General features: G+C 39.3%; 2 protein-coding genes across 16 annotated transcripts in view; one reads left to right on the top strand and one right to left on the bottom strand.

Moving 5' to 3' along the window:
- Window positions 1–927: 927 nt before the first annotated feature.
- Gin1 (gypsy retrotransposon integrase 1) lies at window positions 928–20,509 on the bottom strand. 4 transcript variants are annotated; one of them, XM_052191782.1, is made up of 8 exons: window positions 20,398–20,508; window positions 13,657–13,802; window positions 11,656–11,849; window positions 9,821–10,126; window positions 7,870–8,061; window positions 7,602–7,769; window positions 6,567–6,849; window positions 928–1,567 (listed from the first exon to the last, which is right to left on the bottom strand). In XM_052191782.1, exons 2-8 carry the CDS (start codon window positions 13,793–13,795, stop codon window positions 1,293–1,295), a joined length of 1,557 nt encoding a protein of 518 aa, XP_052047742.1. In that variant the 5' UTR covers window positions 13,796–13,802; window positions 20,398–20,508; the 3' UTR covers window positions 928–1,292. The 4 variants fall into 4 exon arrangements, with proteins under 4 accessions (XP_052047742.1, XP_052047744.1, XP_052047745.1 ...); XM_052191784.1 differs by having other exon boundaries at window positions 9,821–9,859; window positions 20,398–20,507; XM_052191785.1 differs by lacking the exon at window positions 9,821–10,126 and having other exon boundaries at window positions 20,398–20,507.
- A 109-nt stretch (window positions 20,510–20,618) lies between these two features.
- The window catches only part of Ppip5k2 (diphosphoinositol pentakisphosphate kinase 2), a 67,288-nt gene continuing 63,492 nt past the window's right edge, over window positions 20,619–24,414 (top strand). For 3 of the 12 annotated variants that reach the window (XM_052191772.1, XM_052191770.1, XM_052191764.1), the window contains exon 1: window positions 20,620–20,838. The gene's annotated coding sequence lies outside the window, so the exon portion shown is untranslated. Of the gene's footprint in view, window positions 20,839–21,245; window positions 21,373–24,414 lie in introns of those variants that run through there. The other 9 variants (XM_052191775.1, XM_052191776.1, XM_052191774.1 and 6 more) reach the window with 6 other exon arrangements.

The following is a 24,414-nucleotide window of genomic DNA, read 5'->3' as shown; positions in this document are numbered from 1 at the left end:
AAAAATTATCACACATTAATTACAAAACAAAATAAAATCCTGTACCCATAAGCAAAACATGACAACCATTGTAGCGATGTGCACGATGTTTGGGTGAGCCCCTCTGATCCAGTGCTCAGTTCAGTGTGTTACTGTTCCCTTTGCCATTTCAGGATCTAAGCCCCATCACGCGACATTTTTTAGATGAAACTGAAGTCAGTCCTGATGATCAGGAAGGAAACACAGGTGGCCAGGAAATAAAGCTTTATTGTTTTAAGCCACTAAGATTTGGGGATAATTTGCAAGAAGAAGAATGTCGACTGATATGACTCATATACACAACAACAAAAATCTGATGAGAAATTACTTAGGAAAGAAAAACTTATTTTTAGCTGTTCAGAATATGCTACTCAGAAATGAATCTGAAAGCTAATTGGCCTCCTTAAATAGAACAAGTAAAAGAGGCCAATTTCAAGTCAGATGATCTGGAAAAGAAATTTAGAAGAAAGTGACTTCATTGAGATGACAAGGACACAATCACTTTATGACCCCTGTAGGCACTGCAGCAGGCTGCCATCATGAACTCTGCTCTGTCAAGGAGAGCAGGCTAAGCCTACTGTAGCTACTTAGTTTTAGTTTCTAGAATTCTATCTGCAGTTTCTTTGGTCTGTGATACGAGGTCAGTGACTTCATTCTTTCCCCGACAGTCACTTGCCCTTCATCTGGAGTGTGCGGCTGGTGCGGTGGATCCTAGCACTCACCCTGGCCGTTGCCCAATCACTGGCACCTTCAGCTTCAGTGTATCAGATACCCTCACCCAGCCTTTACACACACTGTATTCACACGTACAAAGCCACACTCAGAAATACACACACACACAAATTTAAGAAGTTCCACTGTCAAAAGTTTCATTTCATTTATGTTATTGTTTACTCAACATTTATTAACTAAACTATAATCAGTTTAAATTTATTTAAAAGGGAAATATATTTCTGAAAAATTAGAAGAGAAAATACAGTATCAATATAGAAAAAGATGAGACTTCTCTATTAGAATTTATTTCCTAACAATGTTAATTTGTGAGTTCTCTGAGAAATTTCTGAATTCTACACATTGTATACTTCTGTTACATATATTTATTTGTATTGAAACGTGTAACAACTTTAGGAAGGTTTAAAATAAGCTTTCAGAATGTAGTTATTAACATAGTACCAGGATCTCTCTTCTATACAACATATTTTAATAGATAAAATACTTACAAACTAGAAATATATACATTCTATGCAAGCATTTTAAATTAATTTTGGTATTTACTAACTTAAGTACTCGAGAACTTGATTTGAAGAATCCAGTAGACTAAAAGTCTGTTTCTCAAGAGAATTGTGGTCTTCTACCAATGCAGAGATTTTGGAATTTCTATATTCTAAGAGTTCATGATCTTTGCTTGATATCAATAATTCATTATCAGCTATCCCAATAGTTGCATCTTCTACCAGAATATTTGCCTGGTATGTTCCAACTGGGATTTCAGGTAATCCAATGTAGTCATGATCGGCCACTATCGAACCTTGCAAGAGATAAAGACTTTCTGAAAGAGAGAGGTCAACATTTCATTTTAGAATTGAAGGGAAACAAAATTTTAAAGTTAAATGTTAAGTGAGGAACAAAACTTAAAGCAATAAAAATAAGTTATCAATATTAACTTGAAAAGCTCACCTATCAAAGTGAGCACTGTACCACACATCTTTAATCCTAGCACTTGGGAGGCAGAGGCAAACAGATCTCCCACCCTGCATGCCCCTCCCCAAACCCAACCTCTTATCCATTAAACACACAAAGTGAACAAAGTTGTGTACACATATCCCCCCACACAACAGTTCATACTTAAAGAATGTAGGAACACCAAATATATTGAAATAAAACTTCCTATTTCCTTGACTGCTGGTTGGTGAACGTTATCTATACGGGATAAGGCAGCAGCGGTACAGGTTAAAATTTCAGAACGGTAATTTTGATTCTGATGATATGCTTAATATGCTTCTACAACACATTTCTGTATGAATTAACACAGCTCTTTGTAAACAACTAAACTGCTACACTATACATTTCTAATTTCAGATGCTGTTCAATTTATACAGAATTCAGAGTAGTACAAGTATATCAATGAGTTATAATATAAAGCCATAAATTAGATAAAGATAAACTAGCCAAAATCTGACTCAAGTGACAGGAATGTCAAGAAGGTAAGCTGCAACAGCATAGCTAAACTTTTATTTAAGTTGTATCTGATCGCCAAAACCGTAGGAATTTTTAAGTACCTAATCTACACTTAACAGGGAAACTTTCCTTCTCAGTATTTTGTTATACTTTAGCAAACTCATCATTAACCCTCAGGAAAACAGCTTTAAAATATGTTGTTAAATTAACAGCAAAGTAACACTGTCCTTCAATATAAAGAATAAAAAACATTTCGATCAGGTTGGATACCTAATTCATTACAAAAAGGAACTCATATACCATAACTGATTGATCATCTCTGCACTCCCTTTTTGGATCTTCCAAACACTAACAGATTCTCTGGAAGATTTTAATAGCTTATAGAGCCCTCCAACCTAAGTTTAAGAACAGAAGGTCAATTGCCCATTTAGATCAGAGAACAGTGGGAATCATATCAATTCTGGTAGCATGTTTGAGAAAATGACCCCTTTTCTAGAAGTTCATACATTTAAAAACTCAACACTTATAAATGTTAGTGGCTCTTAGAAATCCACACTATAAGCAGGTGGCATGAGTGGGCATGTGTGGGAGTCTCTGTAAACACGACAGCCAACAGAGAAACACTCTGCAAGAGGCAGGAAGGAAATCCACTTCAACATGACATAGCCAGAATGGCTCAAACGTCTGGAGTCTTACACAAGGCAGTTTATTTTAGCCATATTTAAGCACAGTACAATTTTGTGAAAAAAGTTTCCTGGCGATAATTAACTCAATCCATGTGTACAATAAAACCCAAGACATGTTTATATTGAAACTCTTTACAAAGTACATATGGCCTCTTCCATAAAGACGAATACTGCTGACTCCAAAACAACTCTTGAAGATAAACAGTCTAGGGAGAATTACTAAAGTAGATATATAATAGCCTGTCGGAGTCAGGATTGGCCTGGCACTAAAATAACAGAGAAGTTACCTAGACTACTGTAAAGTACAAGTGACATCTCTCACAAGGATGGTTTCTTTATTGAGAGAGAGGCAATGTTCAAGACCTAGGGGATAAAGAAACATAACAGTCTGGGGAACTCAGGCAAGGCCTGGCCCTACAGAGAGCAAAACATTACCAGGTTATAAACTATATCCATTCCTAGCACTCTTGTTGGAAAACAGGTGTGTGAGGCATCAAAACAACTGTCTGATTATTTTTAAGCTTTTACATTATATTCCTCTTGTGTTTTATTCCATGATAAAACTATAATTTGATACTATATTAATACTGTTATATTAACAGTATTTGTAGTGAACCAGATGGACTCTGGGTCTGGAGAGTACGTAGAAACACGGGAAAAGGAATAATTTCTCTGTATACATTGTATTAGTAATAATGTGTAGCTCATGTAGTTTCATGTTATAAGGCTTGTTTTATTAACAAAACCACTGGCTGTCATAGCACAATGATAGTCTCCCAAAGTGTCCACCCATTAATCTCACCAGCCTGTCAATATGTTGCTGTGTATGGCAGAAAGGAATGTGGGTAGTCACAAAATTACACCTGCCAATCAATGAGTAGGGAGATCATCTTAAAATATTTGGGTGGATCCAGAAACAAACGTCCTCAAGTGCAGAAGAGGGAGACATTTGAGGCATTGCTGGCTTTGAGAACAGAAGATAAAGAATATATCAAGAAGTAAAGAAAGTATCTAGAAGCTAGAAAGGACAAGGAAATCCATTCCCTTCTCTTCTAGAAACATGAGTCTGTCAATGACTTAATTTTAACCTGATAACTCTCATGTAGAAATTCTCAAGTGCCTAAATTCATGTTAATAAATCAGTGCTGCTTGAAGCCCTAAATCTGTTGTAAATTGTTATGGCAGCAATATAAAACTATCATAATAAAAATTACTTCATAAATGGGCTTTTAATCACGAAGCAGAGAATGAGACTGAAACTTCTGGGTGAGGTAGACCCACATCTCCCCTCAACAAAGCAAACAAACTTCAAGCCAGAATGTGTGGGATGGGACAACAGCACACTTACCCCCTTTACAGGTCCCTCTTATGATTACAAAGGAACACTAGTATATTTTTGAAATTCTTATCAAAATAAGGAGCTTAGAGTGCTCAACATCAAATTAGACAAAATAGCAAACAGGTCTGCTTAAAATAGCATTGACAAATACTGTTAACCTAGTACTACTGAATGTGTTAGCACAGTATTATGTTCCAGAAACAGACGACAGGAATTTGGCAATGTAAGTCCATCTGTTTTAGACTGTGACTCTAGCACAGCCAAGAAATCAGCAGTAGTAAAGAGTAATATAATATAAACAGATACTTGAACTCCTTTTGGATATTGGATGTTTAGACTCATGTCAAATAAAAAATGTTTGATGGTTAAAGATACTGTTTTGATTAAATTCACTTTGTGGATTCTTCAAAGTCAGCTGCTGAAGTAAAGGCTTTTAGAAAAATGCATGATACCACAGGAAAAGATGGGAAAGGCCATTTTTACTTACTTTGTATGTCTCCCAATAAACACACACACACACAAATTAAGTATGACCCAAGAACTAGTTTGTTGCATAGTTGATAGGAAATTTTAAAATAAATCCACCTATCAACTTCAAATACCTATGTTCACACTACTAATAGTAACACTACAATTGTCTTGTATTATTACAAGAAAGATTTCCAGAAAATTTAAACTTGTGTTCTCAACTTGTTTCTGAAATACTCAGAGGGAAAATAATTTGACTTCCTTTCTAAATGTCTTTGATAAGAGAAAAACAAAAGACTGCTGCACAGGCCCTGGCACTGCAACACCCAAATCTTGTATGACTGCAGGTTAATACACTAGAAGCAAAGAGTTCTGGAGACGAAGGCCTGAGAAGGAAATCCTCATGGAATTAAAGAACTCAGAGCCCCCTTTTCCCTACTTAGCTTGTAGAAGGGAGGGTCTACAAACAGCTCTGAAGTGAGACGACACAAAGAAATATATGTAGTGTCCTAACCAGGAGACTGAAATCACTCACATGTTCAGAGTTAGAACAGTCTAAGATAAGTTTGTAATTAGAGTGACTGGTTCTGTCACAAGAAAGAGAAGTACCAAGAGCTTGTAAGAGAAGTGCAGGGTGCAGACCAGGGTGGATGAGAGCTCGGAGAAGAGCCCCAGAAGGGCTTCACAGCTCATCAGGAGTAGGGTTAAGCATACGTCATTCCTTATTGCTTGTTATTATATCTATTGAGTAACTTGTTAATGATATTTACAAATAATATATTGCATCACCATTAGATGTAGCTTTAACTGGAATATTTGTACAGACTATCTAGCATACATTCCTCATACAAAATGAGCAAAGTATATGACATACATGCATGAAAATGGTAAAATATATTATCTTACAGACAAAACATAATTATATAAAGTATCAAATAATTCCTCTCATTTGTCTAACCCAGAGAAGCTCCAGGGAGCAAAGACATTAAGATAAAACAAAATAATCTTGCTATAGTAGAGGGCCTAATCTGAAAACCAGGGCAAAATGTCATTTTAGTCCTCCAAGGGAAAACGATAAAAATCAGGATGCTCTTTGGCATAACTAGGATGCTCTCTGGCACAGTCAGGATGATCCCTGGCATCATTTGGGAGCTATAAATGGAATGGAATGGTGTAATTCTATAGCATTCTGAGTATCCTCCATCCTCCACCTTAACCCATGACTTACGACTTTATGAAGCAACATTAAAAGGAAACACAGTTATAAAGTTCCCTTAGTTATTTCACAACCAGAATCTGGACAACATGCTTGTCTTTGTCGATAATGGTCTGAGCTGCTGGTTTTCCACATAAAAATGAGGCAGCAGGTAAGAGAATAGTTTGCAGAACTGAAGATGGAATTGTTCCTTATGTGAAGCAGGTTCAGCATTTTTCATAGCAGTTATGAAAAGTACAATAGAAGTCAAAACAAAAATCCTGCATTGTTTGCTTTCATATTATATAACAACATCAACCAATCACTCACTAATCAATCCTATGTGCTTGTTTCCTAATGAGAAGAAAGAAAAAGAGTGGATGAGGGTGGGTGGGGAAGTGGGGAGGATCTGAGGTAGAGAAGGGAAAAAGGTAATCACAATATATTGTATGAAAAAAGATAATCAGAATATATTGTACAAAAAAATATTTTCAACAAAAAAAGTAAAAAGAGAAATGAGTTTGTGAAAGTACATTCTAATCAGACTCCTGGAGAGAACTAAAACTATCAAGTTTTATAAAACAAATGGAGAGGATTCTAACCAAAAGAAGAAAGGAAGTTTGCTTGAAAGCCTAATCTTTCTTCTTGAAATTTAAACACTAGAGAGGTAGCAGATACTTACCCTGCTCACTGGACTCTCTCACATAGGGCCTAAGGTGGGACATTTTGATAGGTCGTTTGAGTCTGGTTCCTGTGTTATCTCTGAGGACAGCACACCCACTTTCTGTAATGTAGTCGATGACACAAGGCCCGACCCACTCAGACTGGAAGCGGCCATCCTTCCACCAGTTCTTCCTCTGTCTTAAAACCTCATGACCCACTTTCAAATGAAAGGGATTTAACTGCTTTGCTTTCTTTTTAACAACTTTGCTTTTATTTTGTTCGTCCAAATTGTTCTTCTCCATCTATAAATGCAAAGAACAAGCACGCAGGCCTTAGATGTGCATGCACACCCTATCAGATTATGGCAATGGTGTTTACTGACCTGCACCTGCAATGAAGGATGGAATCCCAATGTGTTTTACAAACACTTTAAAGTCAGTATTGCTACTCTGTGTACACAGAAGGTACAGAAAACAGTCCCAGTGATTGGAAGTACTTAGACTAGTAAAAGCACAAAATTCTCCAACTGCTAACAAGAATTCTAACAGGTTAGAAACCAGGTCTATTCAATATCCCCAATTCCTGACTTTCCTATGAGTCTCTCAGAATTTCGTAGCTTATGAGCATACTGTTTAAGGTTTGGGAAACCTGTTCAGTGGTAAATGCCTGAGACACACTCATGAGGGCCTGGGTTAAGCTTGCCCTGCACACAGCAGCACATGTCTGTAACCCCTGCAACTGGGGGAAAGGAGGTGGAAAGGGGTGCGGCTGGGGCGTCCAGGTGCTCTCTGCTCAGCCCCTTCAGCTGCGTCAGTGAGCTCCAGTTTCAGCAAGCGACCCTGGCTCAAAATATAAGGAAGCTATTACGTGTCCATTACTAGTCTCCACACACTTGCTCACACATGAACATGTGCATAATAAAAATTCACTCCCCCTTTTTTTGCTTAAGGGTACATCATGGCCACATATGTGAACGTGCCCACATGCTGAGATTTTTAACACAATTCCTCTTTTGAGGGCTTCACAAAGGGGCTTTCTGAGTAGACAGAATCACCTGGCCAGCTGCTGGTGTCTTGTTCACCACCACCCCATCAGCTTCTCTAACCGCAGCTACAATTCTGGCAAACACACTCGTGCCTTCACCTCCCTCTTCAGGAGGACACTCTGACACGCAAGGATTCCGATTGAACATTTGGAAATATGGTGTGTTCTTAGTAGGCTCCTATTTTTAAGAAAAACAGAAAACTTGTAATAAAACAAACCCCAAAGCCTTTCACATCCCTGGAATTCAGAGGAAGCAGTGACTAACACGAGGCGCGTACCGAGTGAGTCACGTTGAAGGCGAAGGAGAGAGCCGGCAGGTGCTCGTCCCAGTTGCTCGGGTGCTCGGCACAGTGCTTCGAGAGGAAGGTTCTGATGGTGCCAGGCGTACTTTCAGCTGGATTCACACTTCCAGAAGCATGAGAAATTACAATCTCTTTTGCACCAAATAATCTATATATTTCTACATTGATCTAAAAAACATGAAAAAGAAAACTGATTGCTTAAAGTTCACACTTTCCCTCTGGCTTAAAAAAGTTTCAGGAAACCCGAGTTTTATCTTCCATTGACCACCGGCATTCAGATAAAATACGTATGCATTTGGGCAAAGTCCTACAGACTGAGTCTGAGCCACATACTAGTTTTGCCTTTTGTCATTACCTGCCAGGACAATTTTATGATGTGTTACTAACTTCACTTTAAAGACACAAGCTTAGTCTAAGTACCTTACCCAGTATACACACACACAAAGAAATGGAAGGACAGAATTCAAAACTAATTCTGGATAACTTTTTAATTCAGACACTGTAAGTAAGTAATGTAAAATAACTATTTCCCTGCCTCCATGCTCCAAGTTGTTGCTGTTGTGTTGTTATTTAGTTTAATTTAGTTAACCTTCCACTGTTAAGTTTCTCTGTCATTTTATACAAATTATTTTATACAAATAACTCAGGATAATTAAAAAGGTAAGATTTATGAAAGAAAAGCATATATGTATGTGTGTGTGTGTGTGTGTGTGTGTATGTGTGTATGTGTATCTCCAACCATACACGCATTTCCCAAGACCCTCAGAGGGTAGATGTGGTCACATGAAAGCTATGGCAGAAAAAGTTTAAGTTAATCGCTGTACAAATGCAGCGAGCTCTGTTTCTGTTGCGTCCTCTCGTTAACTGCAATACGACCACCACGACCTGGGCTCTGGCAGCCACACTGTCAGCACAGGACTGACGGTTCCCCTGGGAGGACGGGCGAGCGGCAGTGGAGGCTGGCTCCCACGGGTGCTCGGCTTTCGGGCTAGCCTTGCGTATCTCACGCTTCTTTCACCTGAGGACAAAGCTGCTATTTCCACTTTGATCCTGGGAAAGGGAGAGGACTCCCATATTGCATGCACCTGAGCAAGACTCCTCAGCCACCCTTATGGGGGGGGGGGGGGGGGAGAAGACTCTTAAGTCACGTGACCACTAGGAGTTGCTTGGTGAAATTTAGATTTTGTATTCATAAATTTAATTAACTTTTGAGATGAAAGAATGAATGAGGAATCACCTTTTTGTTTTGTTTTGTTTTTTGTTTTTTGTTTTTTCGAGACAGGGTTTCTCTGTGTAGCTCTGGCTGTCCTGGAACTCACTCTGTAGACCAGGCTGGCCTCGAACTCAGAAATCTACCTGCCTCTGCCTCCCAAGTGCTGGGATTAAAGACATGCGCCACCTCCGCCCGGCTGAGGAATCTACTTCTACAAGCTGTTTTCCCCTTTTTTCCTACTGTACTTCACATAACAGGCGTGACTACTGAATGACTTAGTGTGCTAGGATTAATCTACAACATTAGTAAAGACTTTTAGTTCATATACATATTAGTATGTATACATATATATACAAACAAACATATTAGTATACATATTATCACAGCTACCTATGTAAATATATAATATATATAATTTTCTTAATATTTTAACATGATATAAATATGCTCAATTATTTCACTCTTGTTAACATCATTTTATTATATTTTTATTTTTGGTTGTCCAAAAATATGAAGTAAAAAAGTATTATTTGATCCATTCATCTCATTTTACTTAAAAGACAGGTTTACAACAAATCTAGTAGTATACATTATATACCTCCATATCTACAGCAATATATTTCAATGTATTAAACACCCTATAAAGCACAAAGCACTGTGTGCCAGACACTGACAGACTGACAAACGCCCCAGAATGTGAGCATTCTTTCCTACCTGTTCAATGAATTCGTCTCTTTGGTCCATTATTATTTTCTGAGGAGGTCCGTATAGGAAAAATATATTGATAATAGCTTTAGAGATTTCTGATGCTGAAACATCACATAAAGGCAAAATCATAACCCATTTTGTGAACAAATCTGTCATGATTAGAGCATACACATGACTCCTGTTGCTTGTATGAAAAGGTCCCAGCAGATCAACAGTAACTACACTCCACGGGCTTCCCACCACGGGAAGGTGCTGCTGAGGTGCTACGATAACTGTATTTTTTGCTACTTGGCAATGCTGACAAGCATATACCTACAGAGAGGCACACAATAAGGAAAATACACGTAAATGTTAAAATATTCACTATAATATAAATCAGTTTAATAAAGCAGAATCTTCACATGTCAACAGGTACTTCCTGTCTTAGAAACTCCTGGCCTGAGAACAACCCATTAAATGATACCTTTTTTTTGGAACATAAGGTAATATCAGTGACAGCAGCTACAGAGCTAGTCGGTCCAAACAGGGACAGTACAGGGCCTCCTCCCTGCTGCTGCTCCGATTAAAGGACAGTCTCAGTGGGGTCTTACTCAAGTGAAATGTAATTATGGTTCATATGCAAATATATCCTAAGTAAGTTTTCTATTATTTTATCTTTAGTTGACAAAAAAATTTCTACAACTAGCTGTGATGGCACGTTATGTAGTAATTGGCCTTAGAAAGCAGATGTTTCAGAGCTATTGTAGTAGCACAGAGTCTGTGCCACAATGGCAAAAATAATAAAAAATAAAAATCAAGCTGGGTTGTATAAAAAGAACTTAAAAAAAAAAAAAAAAGGAAGAACACAAACAGGAAAATCCACGTCTAATGGACTATCATGCAAGATTCCCTTTTCCATAATTTTAAGCCACCATGGAACCATGTAATAAATTGTACATACAAATGATATTTCCTCCTACAATTTTTATTCTACAGTTTACTCATTCATCTATTTCACTAGTATTTGCTGAACTGCAATTTTAATCAAAAACATTAAAGATGCTAGAAATCTTTGCATTACCTAGGGAAAACCTAGGTATAATGAACCTTCATTTAAAGTAAGTATTTCTCAGCCTGTGGGTGGAGACCTCCTTGAGGTTGCATATCATAATATCCTGCATATCAGATAGCTACGTTACAATTCATAACAGTAGCAAAATTACAGTTATGAACTAGAAATGAAATAATTTATGGCTGAGGTCACTACAACATGAGAAACTATATTTAAGGGTCACAGCATCAGGAAGGTTAAGAACCACTGCTAACTAATTTATAGACGATACTATTTTTAAAACATTTCCAGAATTGCAGTTAGGAAAGTATTTTCAAACCAACTTCTAAGGAAAAAAAATCAGAACAAAACCACAAAACTTCCTCATTATGATCGGAGTCATTTGTTTAATGGTGACAGGCAGGAGGACAGATGGTGTTAGGGACAGCAGCACAGAGGAGAAATGGGAGTGGGCTGTCTGGGCAGCCATCCTCTGAGGCTGGGTGTCCGCTGGATGGTTATCTTACTGAAGGCTGTACAGGACACTTAGAACACTTACAGGCTGGGTGTAAGTTCCTGTTATTCAGATTTAACACCTTCCTTCCTTCCATTTTTTGTTTGCTTTTGTAACTTTATTTCCCTTTATAATTACCTTAAATCAGTTACCTTTAATTTAAATATTTTATTTCAGAAATAATCTATAAAGTACTTACTCCACAGGTGATATGTGCAGTACCTCTTAAGCAACACTGACCTCTGTATTTATCAGAAACACAATAAACCACTCCTAAGCCCTGTGCGGAAGCCATACCCACTGCTTGACGTCATTGGTCACGGAGGTCCAGTAGTAGCCGGATTCCACCAGCGTCAGAGTTCTGGAGATGCCGTGATGGACGCCAGGGCCGTTCTCATGGCACTCCCTCAGCACTTTCTTCTTCTCCTCTTCTGAAACAACTACCAAACGGTTTTGTTTTCTGTCTTTTCCAACATAAAACAGCTTTTTTTCTGAAATGAATGACATAAAAAATATAAATTTCAAAGCTCTATCATGTTAAGACAATTATAGCCTTAACTTAAGGCTATAATATATAATATATATATATTATATATTATATAATTTTAAAATTTTATTCTCATAAAATCTTTCCTTAAAACAGAATATTTACTTTCAATAATATTTCCATGCATTCTGAAGATCCAGAAGGACCACTATTTGCTATAATCCTGTAGGTAGCAACAGAAATGGAGTGAGCTTGTTCACCAAATCATGTGCTAACTATGGGAGTATGATGCAACCTTTCTATGGAAGTACTCAAATTAGGGAAATACTTGTGGAAGTTAAAGCTATTAAAATGGCTTAGGTGATAAAATGAGTTCTGTATTGATGAGATGCTTCTTGGTACAAACTTTTCTATAAAACTCATTATAGCTGTTGTTTTATTTTGTTTTTGTAAGCAACATCCTTCCTCTCCTTGTTCTGATTTGAGTCTTTAAAGGTAGGATGGTACAGTAGGAGGATCACACTTGTCAGTTCTCGTCTCCTCTGAAGACACCTAAGTGGAGGAGCAAGCAGCAGACAGGGAGGACCATTATCTCTCAGCGCATGTGTGTAGCTCTGCACAGTTCAGAACACATCAAGATACTAAAGTGATTAATAAACTGAAACCCTATCTTACTCAATACACCTCCAGGGCCTGTGGTATGACTGGCACACCATAGAAATTCAATAAGCATTTCTGACAAGAATGAATGCACGTCTACTTTAGTCTAGGAGGTCTACCTACTCTTACTAGGACTTACTGACAGGAATCTGTATAGGGATAAATGAACAGGAATTTAGTTATGACCTTAGAATTTACAAGCTCATATTGTGCCCTGATTTGGAGAAAGCCTAATGCTTCATCTGCAGCTGAAACTTCCATTAAGAGCACTAACATTCATTTAGTATCTGTTGACTGTGCTTTCTGCTGATCTCACGCTCAGTTTGTTTTCCCCATCGAAGCAGCTGGAAGGAGGCAAAGCTGTCAAAGCTTTCATAATTGCTCTACTGCCTGTCAAATATTTAATGTATTGATGAAGCACCAAGGCAAGAAAACAAATGTAATCCTGAGAATAATTGAAGGTGCGGTGTGAGGGGAGCAGAGTGGTAAGCTCAGCTCCGGATACAGTTAGATTCTTCCAGCCTTCTATTTTAGTAAGCAAACTAGTTAGCTCTGTTAAAAACTTACTAAGCATCCAATAATTATTTTCAGCACGGTGGCATTAGTGTCTGAAGGTGCATCATGTAAGAATCATTAGGTAGAAAAAGCAAGAAAAATTAACTTATGTAAATTTTTTTCATGGATATTCCTTTTGACCTATAATTTAACAGCATTTTCTTTTTTAGATTCATTTTTTTATTTTAAATTGTGAGTGTGTGTGAGTGTGTGCGTGTGAGTGTGTGTGTACACCTATGTGCACACGTGTGCCTATGTATGGGTATGTGCAGTTGAGTGCTGATATAAACTGAGACAAGAAGCTGGAGTGAGAAGTGGCTGTGAGCTGCCTTCAAGGGCACGGGAAACTGGACTTGATCAGTACACGCTCTTAGCTGCTGCGCCATCTCTCCAGCCCCTTAATATGCCTCTTCATGCTTACCAGCCTTCAGTTAGCTTTACTGTTAGTTTTACTTTACTTTGAGATACTCGTCCACTTAACTGATATGATAGGATATGATATTTAACTCAGCAATAACAGAGTCACTAGAGAATCTCCGAGGGTTCTACAACACATGGAGAAGAACTATAACTTGAGATCCAGACATGGATCTCACCTCTGAAGACAAATTTCTTAGCTGCTCGTCTGATGCCGCTTCTCTCACTCGACAGTGTAGTTGGGTGATACTCCCCGGTGCGCTTATAGTAAGCGATCTGTTTAAGATGAAGGTCACCGTTTTTCCCACTGCGGACCATCGCGAACCTAGGGAAGATTATTTAAAGGCGTTACTCAACTGACTAAGTAGCTAATTCTGTTGCTATTCCTGTTCAGGCCTCTGTCACATTTCTGCTTATGCATGAATTGAACATTCCCAGAATATTATCTGTGGGGGAGATAATTGCAGAACAGAACAAGGACAAGAGTGATGTCTAGAAACTAAAGCATCCGAATGCTACTTTTGAGATCTATCACAACAAATTATCTTGCTCCTTCATGTGATATAAGAAATGCTAAGCAACCCTGTAATACTGGGAAAGAGAAGGAAGTGAGTATACTCCAGAAGTTAGCTTGGAGTCTCTTGTTGGTATCAAAAGAAACGTCATTCACAAAGTGATTTTTGGTATGCAGTATTTAAGAAGGGAAACATAATCTTAGTTTGAAGTGTATTTGAGATTATTGCAAAGTAAAAAAACTCTAATCGAATCACATTTGATGTTTTATTATAAATGGTTAAATGATAAATGATAGTGGTTCAGCAACTAGATTCCATATGCTCTGAACTATAAATCAACCTTGCTTTCCTTTAAAAAAAAAAAGTGGTATAAACGAAAACAATGCCCCTTTCCATCAAGGACTATCATCAATATCGGGGACCTTTTCAAAGTAAAAAAAGATTTTGTTCTCACATGGTCAATGGCAAGAATAACACTATGGTAGTAATCTGGTTGGCTATCAACTTAACCATCCACATTGATTTCTGGTTTCTTCTTTCCTAGTTGCCATGCTCTAGGGGACTGAGCCTGAGAGGCCACGTTTGTAGTTTTCCAGTAGGAATTGTCCAGCATAAGTCAACGGCAAGGATAACTGGAATGCAGAACAGGTAGGGTATTTTCTCCGTGCTACTAATTCTCGGCTCACGTGCTCTTGCATGTGTTCTTGCTTGAGCATTCTCTCCACGCCAGTGAAAACAGTACAGTGAAATCAGTACAGTAGTTTCTTCAAAATCCCAAGAATATATTTTCTGCTTTCTGCTGGAACCTTGATACCCTGAGACTTGTCATCCTCCTCTTCCTTAGTCCCAAGTCCTAGAAATAGGGGCATGCATTGCCATACCTTGAATATCCCACTTTCAACTAGAGCTATCAGCCATTTATAGTAGACGGCTATACTTCAAGAAAATGACAAATATAGCTATCATGGTTTCTCAAGCATCTCTAAAAGGATGGCACATGACAGGCATGTAGCTTACTGGGACAGTACTTGACTAGGATGTGTAAAGCCCTGGTTTTAAATCCCAACTGCACACATACACAATCAGAAAGGCAGAGAGACAGACCACCCCACCCTCAACACACACAGACATACAAGATTATCTGGCATATGCCAGACATAAAACTGAAGATACAATGGATAACCAACAGAAACAGTGGGGTTAGAGATTATTTTGAAAGCTAAGCTCAAAGTGCTTTATTCATAGTAGTTAAAACTGGAAGGGACCTAAGTACCCAATGACAAATAAATATATAAAATATGGCATATATACATAATGAAATATTATTCAGCCTTTAAAAAGAGCTAATTCTAACACATGCAAGAACATGGATGTATCCTGAGGACATTATGCTAAGTAAATTTTTTTTAAAGAAGCCAAAAGTTGTCAAATTCATATTAACAGAAATTAGAATGGTGGGTTCTAGAAACTGAGGCTATGGGTGGTTGATAGAGAAATTGCCATCTAATGGTGCTTGGCAGAGCCAGTAATAGCTTGAGCCGGGACTCTGGAGCTTTTCCCTGAGACCCCGATGTGGGGGGAACAGTTCCTTCTCTAAAACCTGGAGTATGATTGTGGCCAGGGCCTTGGGGGAGCTGTAGCTTTAGGTCTGGAGAACCTAACTCTTGCCATTGAAAGGAGCTGTTTAGGAGTGCCAAGGCCACCGGGTACTCAGGCTGTGCTGCTCTTGAGATACTGGTGTTCCCTGGTGCACCATTACTTGATTAGCAACATAGTGGCTTCCACTGATACAGTCCCATTTCTCCCCCAGACTTCTTTTAAAGAAGTACTTCCCCCCCCCTTTTTTTTTTTGGTAAGATTTATTTATTATTATATGTAAGTACACTGTAGCTGTCTTCAGACACACCATGTGGTTGCTGAGACTTGAACTCAGGACAGTTGGAAGAGCAGTCAATGCTCTCTTAACCGCTGAGCCATCTCTCCAGCCCTGATGCTGTACTTGCTTGGCATAAGCCACCAGCTTTGGCAAGATCCCTGATCCCGGCTTTACTATCTTCTTTATCTCCCCATCCTGTGGTCATCCCCCTTAGAACCTGTCACTGAAGAACGATCTGTTGGATAAGCACTTTATTACAATCTAAAGCATTTTGAGATTTTTGTTAATTTCCTTTCTCTCTAGGGCTGAATAAAAGTTCCTGGCATGGGTGTTCTACGCTGTCACTACCCATACATTCTATGATGGACTTCTGCACTGATCTCATTTCCTTGCTAATGTGAACGGAACAGCAGTAAGTAAAGCTATGTAAATGTCTCTGTGAAGAGTCAGATACCCCTGGATATGCTCAGAAGCTGGAGGGTTGGATCTTGTGGAAGTTGTAGTTTTAGTCTGTGAGAGGCCCCGACACTTCCTTGTAGTGCTGCATCTGTCGTACCCGACTGACTAAGAGTCCCCTTTCCCCCATCTTTGCCTGCTTTTGTTGTCATTTGACCTCTTAAGGATTGTGACTTTAATGGTTTAAGATGGAATTTCAAATTTGTTTTAATCTGTATTTACCTAGTAGATAAAGATGTTCAACAGTTTTAAAACACTGTTTTGGTTACTTGTATTTCTCTTTTGAGAGTTTTTCACCCAGTCCTTTACCCATTTATAAAACTTTATATTTTTTCCTTAGTATTTTGATTTCTCTACATATTCCAGGCAGCAATCCTCTACCAGTTGGTAATGGTTTTTCCTATTAAGCAGGCTATCTTTTCACGCAACTCTTTCCTTTCCTGTACAGAAGCTTCTCGATTGTGTGAGGTACCCGCATAGCTACTGTGTCACTGTTACTCTAACATGACTGGGAAAAGCACATAAGGAAGAACGGTTTTATTCTGGGTCACAGTTGGACAGCCCAGTGTCCCATGACAGGGAAGCCAGTCAGCTGGGGTGAGGCAGCTAGACACATGCATTCCCCTAAAAGCTGAGCACCATGAACTTCAGGGCAGGAATACCAGTTACACTTGGTCTTTACACCTCAACTAATTTCACTGAGGTAATCTCCCAAAGGCACTCTGAGATATTTGTTTCTCAAGTAATTCCAGTTCCTGTCAAATTGGCAATATTAACTACCTCAGCAGTCATTTCTAATGTTGGCCTTCCTTCCCGAGGAGGAACTGGAACCCTATTCAGAGTCCTTGCAAATGCTTGAATCTTCGTGTATTTTCCCTGTTTTTTTCCTCCAACAGTTTCAGAGTTTCAGGTCTTATGCTAAAGTCTTTGAGACATCTGAAGTTAATTTTATACAGGAGATAAGGGACTAGGTTTTATTCTTCCACAGGAAGATTTCCACTCTTCCAAGCCACTTTTATGAAGGAGGCTGTTTGCTACAGGAATTTTTGGCATATCTGTCAAAAGTCATTTGATTCTAGCTGCACAGGTCCAACTCTGGAACTTGTATCAGTACCATGTTGGTTTTGTTTCTACAGTTCTGTAATGTAACTAGAAATCAGATATAGTGATATCTTCCACCCTTTTTTATTTTTGCTCAGGGTTGATTTGGCCACCAGCTTTTGTTTCCAAATGACTTGATTTTTATTTTTACAGTACTGTGAATATCAGCATTGAGACTGCACTGCTTTTGTAAGACAGCCATTTCATAACACAGATTCTTGTTATCCAAGAGCATAGCCCTGGAGTCTTCTCCCAGGCTGGTCCTTTTGTTTCTTTTGTTTTTTGAGGCAGGGTCTCACTGTGTCCACCCTGCCCAGTCTGGATCACATTTGCCATGAACTCACAGATATCTGCCTGCCTCTGCCTCCCAACCACCCCACCTTACTTTTGGGTTTGTGTGACAGATCTCTTTGATCTCGCTGCAGTTTATTGCAAGACTGTTGTTGTGATTTAGGTAACTGTGACTGAGGCCCTGTCCTAGCTCTCATCCCTAGTGAGGTTTGGTAATCCTTTATGGAAAGGTTACAGATTCTTGTTTGTTAACTTTTTATCCCGTCAGTTGCTCCAAGTGCTTTAAACAATCCTAAGAGTTTTTTGATTTGTAAATAAGGATACTAAGACCTGTTCCTTTCTGATCAGTATCCTTTTTATTTGCTTATCTTATGCTCCAGGAAACAACGAGATTTGGCTTTCATGAAGGGTATAATCCCAAAAGGTTAGTTCTAACAACAGACAAAAGAGAACATACAGGACTGAAGGCATGAAGTGCTTTAGAAGAGAAGGGCAACATTTACCACAAATATGTAAGGCAAGAAAATCAGGGAACTTCATTAACATTCCAATACCCACTCAAGTTGTGGAGAATTGCAGATTATTGCAATTATCTAGCTTTATTCTTTCTTAGGATGGGAATGACTTACAGGTTTTTTATATTCTAGACAGAGACTTTTCATCATTACAGGAAAATGCCCCCGTGAGGGAACAGTTATATCCTATAAATAGGATATACCTATCCATGACAAAGAATTGAGGAAGACCTCTAAAAGCTCAACAGGAAAGCAAACCACCTAGCTTTAAATATGGCCAAAGATCTGAGTCTGTGAAGGAGAGAGCATTAATAAGCACATGAGAAATACTCAGCAGTATTAGACAATGCACATGCATTAAGTACAGCCATAAAAGGCTGTGAGTATAGGAACACAGACAACACAACCCTGAGAGGACTGTTACCGGAGGGGCTGTGCACACTGTTGCTGAGAATATGAAGTAAGAACTTCACATGACATTAACCTATGTCTTAGTGACCATGCTTGGAAAAGGGAATAGCTGTCCCTCAATTTCTAAGACCAAAAAGATAAAAAAGTCTTTTACAAATGATAAAATGATATAAATAATCATTTTACTTATATATTTTCATTCAAGTTGTTTAAAGTAATGGAACCTTCTTTCTCAAAATCTATGGAAAGATATTATAAGATATTTCATTCATGTGATTAATATTTTAGAACACTATCTGTTTTACTGTTAATGGTAAAGTCCAGAAGCTCTGGTGAGAGCTAGTACTTTTTTTTTTCCTTTTTTAGGGTATCTGTAGCCAAGGCCATCCTGGAACTAGGGAGACAGGGCTGGTTTCACAATCATGGTGATCCTCCTGCCTCGGACCCCCCCCCCAGTTGTATAGACTTTATAATGATTTATATTACTGTTTAATGTAACTGCTGCTTCTGAGGGTAGAAAGACATGAAAAGGAGAAACAGTAACTGAGTAAAATGGGAAAAAAATCACAAATATAAAGAATATTTGGGGACTTAAAATATTAAGTTCTCAAGAATTTAGGAATTAAAAAATGTATTAAAGATGGCTGATCACAATCTTCGCAATTTCTAATTCAGGAATTAGAAAAAGTATTGAAGATGACTCAGCACAACTTCTAAGTGTTGCAATTTCATCACAATATCTGATTAGGTTTTTTACAGCATGTTCCTGGAACAACGTTAAAAACAAATATCTTTACCAATACTTATTGCTTAACTTCTATAATTTTATCTTGTGGATCCAAAAAATTAAAACGATTATCTATTCCTTTAAATAAGGTTTCTTGTGTGTGTATGTGTGTGTGTTTTACCATGAAGTTACTAGTAAAAACAATGAAAGGTTACAGTAAGTTTGTATTCCAACTTAAAAACATAAACGTTGCATTGATGTTTGAATAAACACAGTAATTTGGGATTAGGATTCCGACTTTTGAATTATTCCGGCTTAATCTCTGATGACTGAACCAGTACAATTTATATATTAACTGAGACAGGACTGAGGAGGCAATCCTCCAGACCACAGCCTGCCTCACTTATGGGAAGAAATCCCTTTATTTCCATATGCATACAAATAAAGTCGCACAGGACAAGTTCAGGTCCATTTTTAAAATTCTCTACCGAGGTTCGAAGGGGGGAATTCAGGGGGTCTTTTAAAAGTGTATTTTCCCTTTAGAGCTTTAAGAGTCCCCCACCCTGAGCTCGTTCCTCTACGCTGGTGAACGTTTTCACACTGCACGGTGACTCCGAAGCAGGAAGAGCCTCCTCCAGCTCGGGACAAACGCCGCACTCAGATTTGAAAGCAGTCCAGCTTTCGCCGCCGCCTTTCGACACCTCGTTAACTGACCCCAGAGGGCTAGGTCCAGCTAATCCTTGCATAAGCAGGCAAAGGACCGTTGACATCTCAATTACACAGAGTCGCCACCTCCCCGAGCCCAACAGTCCTCGCCTCTTTGCAGCCAACATCCGTGGCGCTGTGAAGTTCAAGGCCCTCCCGCCCCAACGGCGCCTGCGCGAAACCTCCGCTCCTCAAACCCGTCCTTAGAGCAGTGGAAGGGAACCGTTTTTAAAGTTTCTAAAAGGCTCCGTCTCAGTTTTAAAAGAAAACGAAAAAAATGAAGAAAACTAGGTATGACAGAACACACTAGGACGACCACTCACCGAAGTGGTCCTAAATGCAAACGGCAGGTTTTTACTCTCCTCTCGCGATTTATCTGGTGCTACCGGAAGCGGAACTGCCGCGGGTCGGAGTTCTGGTGGGCGCTGTGGAACAGGAAGAAGGTTCAAGCGGGTCGTTGGTCCGCCGGAAACTGTTCCGGCCGGTGCAGTTTCCGTGTGAGACCTGTGGAGGGCGGGCAGGGAAGAGGCGTGTCCGAGGCTCCTGAGGTGTACCCGTGCCAGCCGTTCCGCTGCTGCTGGAGAGGGAAGATTCAGGTCCACGCCTCCCAGAGCCTCCTCTGCACGAACATCCTACACTTGCCCCCGCAATTAAAGGGGAGGAACCGAAACCTGGATGGGCTCAAGCATCTCGCACAGATCGCTTGATGACCGCAGCCGTGGTAGGTGAGGACCGGGAGAGCCGACATCCTCCGCCGCCTCCAGGTGTTTGCTTTGTCTCTGTTCTACTCTGCCGAGCCTAGACACGTGCTCTTGCAAGAGCCACGAACTGTAGCGAACAGCAGCGGGGTTTTGGACGAGTGACAGTACAACCCGAGGGTCCTTTTCAGGCTTGATTTCTTCTCCACTTCCCGCGTCGCTTCCTCTTTCCATGTCTAGAGTTTGAAATGCCCGAAATTGCAGTCCAGCTCGTAGGGAGCTACCCCAAGTTCTTCTTGTATTTGGATCTCCTTTCGCCGAGGTGTGCGGCGTTGTTTGGGTTCTTCGCTGGGGATGGCGGTGTCTGTTTCATTCCCTGTCCTAAGCTCTGCTTGTCTTTGCTTTCCACACCCACTTCCAAAGAACAAAAGCACTGTGTGTGCGCGCAGCAGCTCTGCTGGGCAAGATAGGAGGTTGCAGGTCAATGCCGCGCCTTATTGATTAGACAGCATTGCGTCCTCCCAGTAGGTAATGACCTTTGGATCTCATCCTCGAGGTTCTGGACAACTTCCTGAGAGTTACCATTGTCGGAGTTTTGTGGTAATGGTCGTTTTGTTTTTTGCCTCCTGGAAAGACTTAGCTGTAGAAGTAGGAAGCATGGCTGACTGCATCATTAGCGTCCTAGCCTACACCGGGGAGGATTTTGTTTCTCTATTTCAGTTTTGAAGAAAAACTGAAATCTATGGTTTTAGAGCAATAATATAACGATAGCTGCTATTAATGTGTAACTGTACTGCATGCTTTGCACCTATATTGTCATTCATCCTTTCAAGAGTCTCGTGAAGGTTGTTAGATTCTTATATTTTTAAGCCGGAAAATGGAAAGTTGGCGAGGTCGTATAACTTAACCCTGGTAACATTTAGCCACGGGTAAACCTTTGGTTACTAGAAACTAGATGTGAATCCATCATCAGTAGTCTATTGTCCTGCCATTGCACTTGTTATTCCAGGGTCTTCACTAACATTATCAGAGGTTATGTATCCATAGTGTGCTTGTGTGTGTGTGTGTGTGTGTGTGTGTGTGTGTAACAAATGACAGTGTGATCTCTGCGCAACTTCTGTATGTGATGTAGAATTAAATATTTCAGATTGCCAAATGTGTTTTCGGCAGCATAGGCTATTTTTTGAAAAGGCAAGTGGTCGAACTGATGAATAGAAGGCTCATAATTGTACAAGGTTTGCTATCTCAGTTTTAAGTAATTATAAGGGTATTAAATTGAACAATTGCTACAATAATGAATCTAATACTAGGCAGAGGAGTAGTTCATTCAGTCTTTCTGACAGTTTGAAATGTTTGACAATTAGAAACAAAATAAAACCCTGAACACTCACAGTACTAGGTCATTGGGAAAGGTATTTATGGAGGGCAAGGAGACAGAAAGGTTATGAAATGTGCTTGGGGGAAAAAAAAGATAACTGCAGTAGAACAAGAAACAAGCAAAACCAAATTGGAACAGTTGAGGTCCATCTCTCTTTATTTGCAGATGGCATGATATTATAAATAGGCGACACTATATAGAGGAATTCCTACATCTGAAAATACTTTCAGCAAAGGAGCTATATACAAAAGTGACAAAAATCTGTAGCTTTCTTGCATACAAATAATAGCTGGTCAACCTCAATGGTTGTTAAATAACCTAGAAAACTGGAATACCCAAAACATAATCCACACATCAAATGAGGTACAAGAAGAAAGGAGGAGTGGCCCCTGGTTCTGTAAAGACTCAGTGAAGCAGTATTCGGCAAAACCAGAACGGGGAAGTGGGAAGGGGTGGGTGGGAGGACAGGGGAAGAGAAGGGGGCTTACGGGACTTTCAGGGAGTGGGGGGCTAGAAAGGGGGAAATCATTTGAAATGTAAATAAATTATATCGAATAAAAAAATTAAAAAAAATATTTTGCTTTGCTTAAAAAAAATAAAAATTTAGAGGTTTCTTGTCTAAAAAAGAAAAACAAAAGAAAGAAAAGAAATGTGTTTGGGGTTTGGTAGATGCACGAGAATAGTCTGGGAAGCATTCTTTGAAGTCTTCCAGTTTATTTCAAGGAGAATAGGACCTTCGTCTAAAAATGGCAGTAAATTCCAAACCAGAGAGGTAACGCGACAGAAAGGCAAATGCCAGGAAGAAGAGCTGACTCAGCAGAAAGAGGTACACCTTTTGAAGAAAGAGGGGAATCAACTATTGCCAAAGATGTATGGAACTTGGAGCTGTCTTGGTTTATATAATCAAAAAACTATTCTAGCTTTACTTTCCTAGCAGGAAGAAACCAGTATATAACACTTTTTATTGTAACTTCTTCTTAGTGCCTTGGAATTTAGCTATCATTTATAATAATGTTTCCACTGGAAAATGCTTTGGGATCTTAGGAAAACCAGTTATGTGTTTTATTCTGGAGTTGGAGCGCAAGTTTCCTTTTATTTTTTTTTTAATTGAGTGGAAATTTACTGATTCTGTGGTTGGACTTCTGGACTTTAGTGGAGCCTCTGGAAAGACAGCTTGGTAGACATTTGTAAGGGACCTCTAAATACTGTACAGGATTGATGGCTGTTTCAGGCTGTTAACTTAAGGAAGAGGCAGCTCTAGCCAGAATGAGTAAACATTAGAGAGAGGACTGTTTGTCCAGGTAGGTAGTCCAGTCTGGAACAGCCAAGAAAGACTGGGGCCTTGTAAAAAGGTCTCCACAAAGACCATCAGAAGAGGATCTGAGCAGGTAGCCTTTGCCAGAAGGTACGTTCTAAACCGAGTTCCTTATGTTTGTTTTTTGCCAGTCAAAGTCAGAAAAATCTTCCTTACAACCGTAGTTAGCCAGTTATAGAAACAGCTAATGTTTGCAGAGTCCTTCCTGTACACTGACTGTTCTGGCCGCCTGCATTCTCGTTTAATCTTCAGAACTGTATGTGATGTATAACCTCATTCTGTCTGCTGCCTGGAGCTGTTTGGGAATTTTGGGGTGGCGAGCAAAGAGTTAAAAGATAATTTTGCTAGAGTGGAGCAGTTCTTAAAGTGAGACTCCCAAGCAATCCAGCATCACCTTGGAGTCTGAGGAAGGCAGAGTATTGGTCTCAGCCTAGACCTTACAGTTTAATAGCTCTAGTCCACCAGGTGATTCTGATAGATGTTAAGGTTTCCTAGTTGATGATTGGCACGTGTGGAAACTAGTAAACTGAAACGCATTTCGATTTTTAACCAGTGTTAAGTCCTGTATATTTTTTACACACATTTCAAACCTAGCTGCCTGTCTGTTCATTAAAATATAAATTCTAAACTTAAGAATTCCCGATAAAAGCTGTTTGTGATAGGCCAGAAATATGTTTATTATTATGATGCATCCAGTCTACTTGAGGACCATTGCTGAAAAAGCAATCTTAAAACTAAGGAAAGGTTCAATTGTGATATTTGAATAATCCATAAATACTTTAGACTGGGCATTTAATATCACTTTGGAGCTCGTGACTGAACATTGATCAAACTGTTGAGTATTGTGCCGTGCTATGGCCATAGTCAGTATAATTTGGCCAGTGGAAGTTGTAGGATTTCAAGTGAAATAATCATTGAGAATATTCTAGATCCCCCCCAGATTCGCATA

The sequence above is a fragment of the Apodemus sylvaticus genome, chromosome 9 (assembly GCF_947179515.1).
Source record: "Apodemus sylvaticus chromosome 9, mApoSyl1.1, whole genome shotgun sequence".
In the NCBI taxonomy this organism is placed as follows: Eukaryota; Metazoa; Chordata; class Mammalia; order Rodentia; family Muridae; genus Apodemus; species Apodemus sylvaticus.
The sequence above is the reverse complement of the archived record's forward strand: the minus strand, read 5'-3'. Positions and strand labels throughout refer to the sequence as shown.